Below are 10,535 nucleotides of genomic sequence, written 5' to 3'. Positions count from 1 at the left end.
TATACACACATATCTTATATTTCCAGAAACACACTAATAAAAGCTCCTTTTATTTAATTTTTCGGATTTTCTGCGGGATTCTATATAAAAAGAAAAAAGTTTGAACTATTCAATTATTAGTGAAAAAATGATTGAAAGCTATTGAAAAAATAAGTGTTTAATCAATTTTTGGCAACATAATATTTTTTTTGCAAAAGTTCCTTATGAAAAATAATATTAGGAGTTTTGTGGCATGTTGTATGAATATTAATACAACGTTACGCGCAAAGTCTCTGGGATGTTAATGAAATGAGTTTGGAGTGTTTGGACGAACATTTTCATGTCGCTGGGAAGTTGATGGCAGGTTTATTAATCTCCGTGGAATGTTACCGTCTTACAATTTAAGATGTGACTTTATTGGGATATTGGTGTGCCTTGAAGGCTATTATTCATCCATCAAAGCTCCATGAAATATCCATGATTATACCATATGACGTCCATGTGACATCTATGAATACGTCTAATGGATGTCGAATGGAAGTAAGAAATGCGGAATTGTGGATGTCTAGTAGATGTCTATAGGAGATTACATGGACATCTAATAGAGGTTTCGAATCTCCATGATGGACGTCTACTGGACATCCATTAGAGGTTTTTGTTCGGTGTGGGAGGAAAGGCTTAAAACACACACACACGCACACCACAAGGAGGGTATGGAGTCTTATAATACTGTGGAGCTGACGAACCACGGGGTCCTTATCTTTGTGGTATACAAACACACATGCATGCGCGCGCGCACACGCACACACACACACCACAAGGAGGGTGTGGAGTCTTAAAATATTGTACTATTGAGCTGACGAACCACGGGGTCCTTATCCTTGTAGTATATGTACAAATACACATGCATGCGCGCGCGCACACACGCGCACACATACACACACAATGAGATGCCATTCCGATTAGTAAAACTCCATGCCGTTCATATTCGAAAGAATTACGACCATAATTTGACTGAATCGACCTTGTTGCAAATTCGGAATTGAATATCTCGGCACCTAAATACCCCAGCACAAAATTTCAAAAACGGTTTGAAAGTTTTCTAATCTTACTTTTCGAAATTTAAGTCGAGATCGTGCGCGACGATTTCTTCAAAATGGCGGATGACAAAAAAAGAGCATGCAAAGTTGAAAAATAAAGCTTCGAGTTTGCGACGGCGCATGTCGTACAGTAGGTATCGCAGCCTAATGCGACGAAGTGTACATGAAAGTATAGAGTGTTTGCTTTAAAATGCTTTTTCACCGAGCTTGATGCGAGCATTTTTCGCTGAGTTATGTAAATTTAAAGAAAAAAACTGTTTCTTTCTTTAAATTGGCATAACTCAGCGAAAAATAATCGCATCAAGCTCGGTAAAAAAGCATTTTAAAGCTAACACCCTATACTTTCATGTGCATTTTGTCCTATTGGGCTGCGATACCTGATTCACGCCATGTACCGTCGCAAATTTGGACCTTCGATTATCAATTTTGCATCCTCTCATTTTATCTCTCGCCATTTTGAAAAAAATGGCCGAGCATAATTGCCATTCAAATATTCTTAAAGTGGACATTCGGAGCTTCATTTTCCATGTTGGCATTTATTTTTATCTTCATTATTTACCAAGTTATGATAATTTGAAATTTGGTAAATTTTTCCCAAATTTTTAGTGTACCGCTTTTTTTTTGATTGTGTGTATAATGCAATACGGATACGGCATTGAGTAGTAGCAAATAGGCGAGATAATGCAAAAACTTACTATTGACCATGTTTAAATGACCACATTTACACCCAGCGATCTGATCGCGGCCTAACCTATACCATGGTCCAAAGTAGGTCTAGTCACCACCGTTTACATTGAAAGAGACCTAGATAAAATAAAATAAACAAAAGAATAAAATATAAATAATATAAAATTTAAATTTGTCTAAAAATAAATTTAAATTTTATTCTTTAGTTTATCTCCCTAATATTTTAATAGTCTTAGTATTTTTTTAATTCCTAGTAAGTTTTAGAAATAATAAAATAAAATTTATTTTTAGGGAAACTAAAAACTGAAAATCAATTATAAAAAAATTAAAATTAAAAATTACTGATTTTTCTACAATTTAAATTAAAAATTAAATTCTAGAAAAATTAAAATTAATTATAAAAAATTTCAAAAATGACATAGACATGCTACACCTTTTTTTAATAATTCAAAAATTGCATGTATATTCATTACGTACAAAGTAAAATGTAATATGTGTCACATTTTATTTTATTTAGACTTGTATATATATTTATTATATTATATTTCGCCGGTTTAACTTTAATTTGACAGTTCAACAAAACAATAGCGAGCAAATAAGCCTTTAGGTCGCATTGCGATTGATCGCGCGTTTATCGGAAAAGCAGGCATCCTATTTCAAATCAGGTCACTAAAATATGCAGCCTTATCTGAAGCCAGGTCGGTTCGCCTACCAAGTATTTACAGCAGGCGGCCTAAATAATTTAGGTCGAATTTGAGATATAGGCCGTGGACTAAATGCTGCATGTAAATGTGGTTATTGTCGGCGCCTGCAATAGAAAATAAAGTTAGTAACCAAGCCTTCAGACACACAAGTTAATGTTTAATATAGATGAACGAGAGATGTTCGAAAAAGCAAATTGTATTAATTTCACAATTGTGTAAAATGGTATCATTTTCATGTCATATTATTGTATTGTTATAAGTTTGAATACAAAATCACATTACAAACGAGATTATTGTGCGGTTGAAACTTCAATGTGCGCATAGTTTAGCATTAGAATTGTGATTGATAAAATCGCGATATAAGTTTTAATCAAGATCTTTTTAATGATATTAATAAATAGAGAATTTAAAATTTAAAATTAGTTTTATATGTGTTAATTATATAATATATACTCACGATGGTATCATAGATGGAGGTAGACCAGGATTAGCTCGAGTTGGTGATGGTTCACTCGGAGGTCTATTAGGAATGGCTGGTGCTGATCGACCGTCTGCAGGTACTGGTGGTGGTATTCGTGAGCTAGAAAGAAGCTGTGTCACTCTGCATCTTAGATCACCAGGGGATGGTGGCGATAATCTAGAATGTATAGTACGTCTTATAATTAATTTTTGCATTATTCGGATGTTTTAAATTCCTTTAAAAAAACTTTAATTGAACGAAAACTAAGTTACAAGCAATATGTACAAAAAAAAATTATCGTACAATATCTTAATTTGAATGATATATGTAACATACAGCCCCTATATAATCTTTTGATATCATTAACCAAAGATATAAAAACAAAATTGCACCAAATATATTAAATTAAAATATTAATAAAAATTAATTAGATTCTAGCGATAGTTTATATAATCTCTCTTTGGCTTATTTTTATAGAAAGTACTTAATATCAAAAGCATGCATAATGTGATGTTCTTCTTAATGACATTAAGAGGATGTCAGACTGTTCTATTTTACCGACCAAAATGATAATTTTTTTGCATACGGAAATCTATTTTTTGGTTGAATAAAATAATAAATCCTTTTCCACGATTTAAGTACACATTAAATAAAAAAAGAGACATCCCGAGTTTATGTTAAAACAGAAAAAAACTAAAAAATTACAGTTTTTTTATTGGCTTCTGGCATCAGGTCGTAACAATACTTGTTTAATATAAAAGTTTTGCAATGTGTACGTGCAAAATATGATACCTCTTCACTCGGAAATGCATGAAAGAATATAAGTAAACGTTTAGAAACGTGTTTAGAAGCCTAGTAAAAAAGATTACTGTTTGCAAATGTTTCGTGCATATGTGAGTGTGCGAGATCGAGGCTCAAGAGTAAAACAGAGCAGTAGATTAGTTGCGTGATGTTGCGATAGACAGAGCTGCAATCTTACATGACAAGGATAGACATAATCGTACTATCTTTGTCTCTTTCATGCGTGTGAGAGTAATATACATGTACGCACTAACATTATTGCAGTATCTTTTCTCTCTCGATCATACGCTCTGTCTCTTTCTAATCGCTCGCTCACTATGTACTACGTATCCCTTAGCTTCATGCTCCTCGCACATTTACTTACGCGTTCACTCGCGCTTCTCTCTCTCTCTCCCCTCACCCCTCTCTCGCCCCTCCCTTTCACTCCCTCGCCTCTCCCAATATATATATATATGTAGCGAACTAGAAAGCTTAAATATAAAATAACATGAACAAAATATGCGGAAACAAAACAAACTTTTTTATAAACAAAAAAGAAAACAAAATGTTGCAATATATTATTTAGTCTACGCAAAAGGATAATTTAACGAAACCAGTTGATTATTTTCCGCATGCTAGCTTTGTGTACTTGTAACCACTTATTTTTTAATCTTTTTTCAATGAATTCCTCGAGGGCTCCTGCACCTGCAGCCTCATATTTGCTTTTTAAAATACTAGAACAATACAGGCGCGCGCCACGCGCGCGCTTTTATTTATGGACATTTTCCATAATTAAAATCATATACGTCATAAACCAATATAACTGCAATCACTGCAAAAAATGTTGATGCTTCAGATGATTTTTTGATGCTCCAGAAGATCAAGTATACCAGCTTTATACACATGCAATATCACAACACAAATCCATACGTACATATAATTATGTCAAAAACTATCCTCATATAAAAATTTAAAGGAAAAAAAATCATATATATATTTCTTTATATACATAATTTTTAACTTTTTTATTATCTCGCTGACTGCCAAGGTAAACTTTTAATACTTGCCAAGTACAAATAGTGAAAAGGCAACGTAAAAACATCTTTGCGAAGATCTATTCCTACTCTGTCAAATGTTTGTCCCTGTGATTTATTAATTGTCATAGCAAAAACTTTTCAATGAATTCCTCGAGGGCTCCTGCACCTGCAGCCTCATATTTGCTTTTTAAAATACTAGAACAATACAGGCGCGCGCCACGCGCGCGCTTTTATTTATGGACATTCTCCATAATTAAAATCATATACGTCATAAACCAATATAACTGCAATCACTGTAAAAAATTTTGATGCTTCAGATGATTTTTTGATACTCCAGAAGATCAAGTATACCAGCTTTATACACATGCAATATCACACCCAGAACGATATCTCCTACTTTATCACCCGTTAAGATTTTACATTTCAATAAATGATCAGCAAGTTCTATAATCATTAATCTAATGCCATTGTAAAAATCTTCATTGATACTGAGATTTCTAATCAACATAATGATACAATTCGGTCTTAAACGTAATTCATAAGGAGGAAGAAATGATGGAGACAAAGTGTAACGGGGTTACTTTTCGCGAGCGCGCGGATGAACTCGGTCGGGATCAGGGCTCGTGAAGAGGTGAGACACACGAAAAGCTTGAGTTATAATGTAGCGTATTTATTCGCCTCTTTCGGCAATGGTCTATTTACAATATGTTTCGTGAAGCTAGCGCGCGGCGGATAATGCAACGCGTTAGATGCAATTCGCGTTCGTTAGTCGGTGCGCAATGTTCGATGTATCGAACCGCTTAGATATTATATACCCGAGTTGTATACCCGAGCGTCTAACGGTAACCGCGTCGTTCGCCCCCGGGTGGGGATAATGACGTGTTGTTTTTCGGCGGGTAATTACGGTAAACACGTCATCTCCCCTGGTCGAAATGGCGCGGCGTTTCGGCGGGTGTCGCTCGGGCTTTTACGGCAGCACTCGGTACGGTAAACGCGTCGCTTCCCCTGGGCGAAACGACGCGGCGTTTCGGCGGGTGACGCTCGGGATCTTCCGGCAGCATTAGGCTGTGCTCGGTTTTCCGTATAACGGCGTAACGGCGGCCGTATAACGGCCGTTGCTTGCTCCTCTGGTGCTTGATCCTGCCCCGGTGGCGACCTTGGTTGTTTGGCTGGCGGCCTTGTCGGTGCCGGTGTTGTTCGGCGACGGTGGCAGGCGGTTAGCGGCGGCGGCGGTGTGGCCAACATGGCCAGCTTCCGCTGGTTCGTCCGGTCGGACAGTTGGATGGCGGTGCCAACTTTCGGCGGCCGTTTTGGTGGTGGCGGCCGGGAGATCGGCGGTGCTTCCAGCACCCCTGTGCCATACGGCGGCTCGGGATCTCCCAAGATCTCGTTTATTGCTTCGAGGATGTCTATTTCGATGCTCATCTTAGAAGCTTCTGAGCTCGTGATCTTTCTGGTTGCTCTCCTTTCGTCGGCTTTTGATTTTTAGCTCGTGGTGGGGTTGTTTTGTTCGTCGTCCTCCCCGTTATTGTTTTCGTCGATTTCGCTGTTATTGTCTTCCGGATCCTCTGTATTGTTGTTGTCGTCGGTATCAATGTTTTTATTTTCGCCGGGAGCGGGTTTTAGGTCCTGGATATGTATATGACGATACCATTTTCCCCGTTTGCTCCGGAGATCGACGATTACCGGTGAAATAAACCGACGTATTTCTAGCGGGCCGATGAATTTTGGCGCAAGCTTTGCATTGAATGCGTTTGCTTTGTTGGACAGCGGGTAGTTTTGCTTCCACACATAGTCGCCCAGCTTTGGTCACCATTCTCGCCGTCGTAGGTCGTAATATCGTTGTTGTCGCTGGAATCCCCTGGCCAGGTTGATGCGCACGACTTCCTCGGCGTCTCGGAGTTGTTGTCGGACGATGTCGGGTTCTGGGGCCTCCGTAGGTGTTGGGAGTGCGGGGGCGGGCGGGACTAATTCGCGGCCGTGATTTAAGTATGCTGGCGTGTATCCTGTGGCGTCGTGCGGTGTTGTACGCGAATTACAGCGCAGGGAGATGTTCGTCCCACTCTCGGTGGTCGCGGTCTACATATTGCGCCACCATTGTTTTTATCGTGCGGTTGGTGCGTTCTACGGGGTTACAATGCGGGGCGCGGGCGGGTGCGGTACGATGTTCGATATTAAAGGCGTTGAGCCTCGTTGTTAGCGGTGCGGACTTAAATTGCGTTCCGTTGTCCGATATAATGATATCGGGGCGGCCGTATCGCAGGATTATGCGTTCCATAATCTCGCGCGTTACGGCCGGTGCCGTGGCTTTTCTTAATGGCGAGAGTTCTACCCATTTTGAAAAACGTCTTGCATGACTAGCAGCCATACGTGCCCCCGGTGTGATCGGGGAAGCGGTCCCACTAGGTCGACCGTGACGTGTTCCCAGGGGCGGTTATCGTTTGTCGCGTGCATATGTTCTGCCGGTTTTCGTTGTAGCGGTTTATGCGCTAGGCATTTGGCGCAGTGTTGGACGTAGTTGGTGATTTCCCGAAACATCCCGGGCCAATACAATTTTTTGGCAATGCGGGCGATGGTTTTCGCGACCCCCCTGTGTCCGGCCGTGGGGGCATCGTGGTACTGTCGGAGGATCTCTCCTCGTCGGTACTTGATCTCGTAGTCAAATTGCTGGAGCTCGAATAGCCAGCGGGCGAATCGTCCAGTCGGAGTTTCCAGTTTTTGTAACCAGCGTAAGGACTGATGGTCCGTGATAACGGTGAAGGCGTACCCTTCTAGATAATTTCGCATTCTCTGTATGCCCCAGACAACCGCGAGACATTCGAGCTCCGTGGCGCTATAATTTCTTTCGGCGCCGGATAGCGTGTGACTCGCGTAGGCGATGACGCGTTCGCCGTCCTCGTGATATTGAGTGAGGACGGCTCCGAGGCCGCTGGTACTTGCATCCGTTTGTAGGAAGAAACGGCGGTTAAAGTACGGGCATGCGAGTACGTGCGCGGTGGTTAACGCGTGTTTTAATTGTCGGAACGCGGCGGCTTCTTCCGCCCCCATGCCCAGCGGGCGTTCTTCTTTGTTAATTGCGTGAGGGGTGCGGCTAGCGTCGAGAAATTTTTGATGAATCGTCGGTACCACGACGCCATCCCGAGAAACTGTCGGATTGGTTTCACCGAGCGGGGTTCGGCCCAATTCGCGACCGCGCTGACCTTGTCGGGGTCAGTGTGGATTCCGATAAGGTCGACAACGTGCCTCAGGTATTTCAGGTTGTCGACGCAAAATCGACATTTGTCTGGGTTTAACCGGAGGCGGGCCTGACGGAAGCGGTGGAATACTTCGGCGAGCAAGTCTAAATGTTTGTTGAACGTGCGGCTGATTATAATAATGTCGTCTAAATATACGAATACGTTCGGTTCGAGCGCGGGTCCGATGACGGTGTCGAGCAGGCGCTGAAACGTGGCCGGGGCGGAGTGCAGCCCGAAAGGCATCACCCGGAATTGCATTAAGTCTTTTCCCGGTACGGTGAATGCTGTGATTGGTCGGCTTTCTGGTGCCAAGGGTACTTGCCAGTACCCGCTCTTTAAATCGAGCGTCGTTAGATATCGGGCGCCGCGTAGTTTGTCCAAGGTGGCGGTGACTTGAGGCAGTGGGTAGGCATCTTTCTCGGTGACCTCGTTGTCTTTCCGAAAGTCGATGCAAAAGCGGTGTTTCCCGTCCTTTTTTCGGACGACCACTATGGGCGAGCTCCATGCACTTCGAGATGGCTCGATTACTTCCGCTTTTTCCATTTCTTCGATTTCCGCGTCGATGATGGCTTGCATAGCCGGATTGCGTGGCCGATATCTTTGCTTGATTGGTACGGTCCGGTTCAATCGGATGTAGTGCTCGACCATCGGGGTCGGCCCCGTGACCGTTTGGAACTTTTTGAGTTCGCGGTTTAGGAAGTCATTCAGGCGGTTTTCTACTTCCTTTGTTCGTGTAGCCAGGCCGCTGGTTTTCACGCAGGTCGACTGGCTGTGCCGGACTCGTCGTTGTCGTGGCGGCGCGATCGCGAGTCCCAGGCAGGCCCATAAATCGATCCCAAATAATGCGGCATCTCGGAGTGTCGGTAGGATCCAGAAGTCGTGGACGTAAGTCCGTCCTTGTAGGTATATCGATAGCAGACCTTCCCGAGGGTCCGGGCGGCGGTACCGTCGGCCATCTGTACTTGGCCGTTCTCTTCGCTGGGCGCGATGCCGAGTTTCTTCATCGTCTCGATGGTTTCGGCATTGACGAATGAAATCTCTGAGCCCGGGTCTAGTAGGGCTTCCACGGGGTGCCCGTGAATGGTTGCCGTAATGTGTGGCCGAGGTGTATAGTTTACTGGGTTCTAGGCGTCCGGGATTCGGCCGTGATACTTTCGGCGCGTCTGGCGTTTCCCGGCGGTGGATGGCAGTTGGCGGTAAGGATTCCGTCCTTCCCACACTGCGAGCAGAACCGTCGGGGTGGCTGTTTGCACTGGAACCGGGTGTGCCCCCGCTGTTTGCAGCGCCAGCAGCACTCCTCCCGGTTGTACGCGGTTGTAGCGGGATATTGTCTCCGGCTTGGTTGTTCCTGCTCGATCCGCTCGAACTCCGCGGCGTCATCGAATAATTCGTTTAGATCAACTATGTCCCGGCGCTTGACGTACTTCTTATATTCGGGCCGCATGTTCGTGTAAATTGGCGACAGTCTTTGGTCGCGGGTGAACCCCCCGGCTCGGCGTATGAGAGTCATCATATCGTCTGCGTACGGCGCGAATTTCTCGTTCTCTCTTTGTTTCCGTTCGGCGATTTGTTGTTGGAGCTCTTCGTTATACCGTGGGGGCAGATACCGCCGTCGGATGACGTTACAAAATTCCCCCCACGTTTGCCAGTCTTCGCGGTTATTTCGTGCCCATGCGACGGCATCTCCGCGTAGAAGCTCGGACAGCCCCTTCAGTAACTGCTCGCCGAAGTACCCGTAGTCCGTGCGGAGGTCGTTCACGCGTTCCAGGAACGCGATCCAGGGTCGCGACCGTCGAATGGACGTCCCCATTTCAGCAGTTTTCTAACATTTGCGTGGTTGCGGATGGTTCGAATCCGCGCCTTTCGTCGCGGTGTGCGCTCGGTGGTGCGATCTCTATTCGCGGAGGCGTCCGCGTGTTCCGGGCGTCCGGGCCTTGGGCCCCAAATTCTTCCGGGTGCGAGTATACACACTGACTCATCCGGCTGCGGATGACATCGAGTGTGCCGGACGTCTCGATGCCATGTTGTGTGGCTATAGCTAACAATTGCTCTTTCGAGAGCGTGTACAGCCAGGTCTGCATAACGCTCGGTTATCGACCACGCCGTTAGGGAGAAAAGAAAAAAAATCGTGTGTCCCGGACGGTCCTACTGTTTGGGCGCCAATGTAACGGGGTTACTTTTCGCGAGCGCGCGGATGAACTCGGTCGGGATCAGGGCTCGTGAAGAGGTGAGACACACGAAAAGCTTGAGTTATAATGTAGCGTATTTATTCGCCTCTTTCGGCAATGGTCTATTTACAATATGTTTCGTGAAGCTAGCACGCGGCGGATAATGCAACGCGTTAGATGCAATTCGCGTTCGTTAGTCGGTGCGCGATGTTCGATGTATCGAACCGCTTAAGATATTCGGCGGCGTACGGCGAGGCCGTGTTTATTTTGACGGCGCGGGGGGAAACGCGCAAGAAACCGGGCGCGGTCGATCGGCGCGTATACGGCAAGGCCGTGTTTATTTTGACGGCGCGCGGAATTATATCGGGTGATGTGATTACGTAT

General features: G+C 44.3%; 1 protein-coding gene across 1 annotated transcript in view; it reads right to left on the bottom strand.

Annotated features, from left to right (window-relative positions):
- Nucleotides 1-2,923: 2,923 nt before the first annotated feature.
- LOC115237179 (dynamin-like) overlaps nucleotides 2,924-10,535 on the bottom strand; it is a gene marked incomplete at its 5' end in the record, with an annotated part of 61,483 nt that continues 53,871 nt past the window's right edge. The window contains one exon of the mRNA XM_029810061.1: nucleotides 2,924-3,107. Coding sequence (XP_029665921.1) covers nucleotides 2,924-3,107 — 184 coding nt within the window. The remainder of the gene's footprint in view (nucleotides 3,108-10,535) is intronic.

This window comes from Formica exsecta, unplaced genomic scaffold, assembly GCF_003651465.1.
Source record: "Formica exsecta isolate Colony F162 unplaced genomic scaffold, ASM365146v1 scaffold281, whole genome shotgun sequence".
In the NCBI taxonomy this organism is placed as follows: domain Eukaryota; kingdom Metazoa; phylum Arthropoda; class Insecta; order Hymenoptera; family Formicidae; genus Formica; species Formica exsecta.
This window is presented reverse-complemented; position numbering and strand designations above follow the sequence as displayed.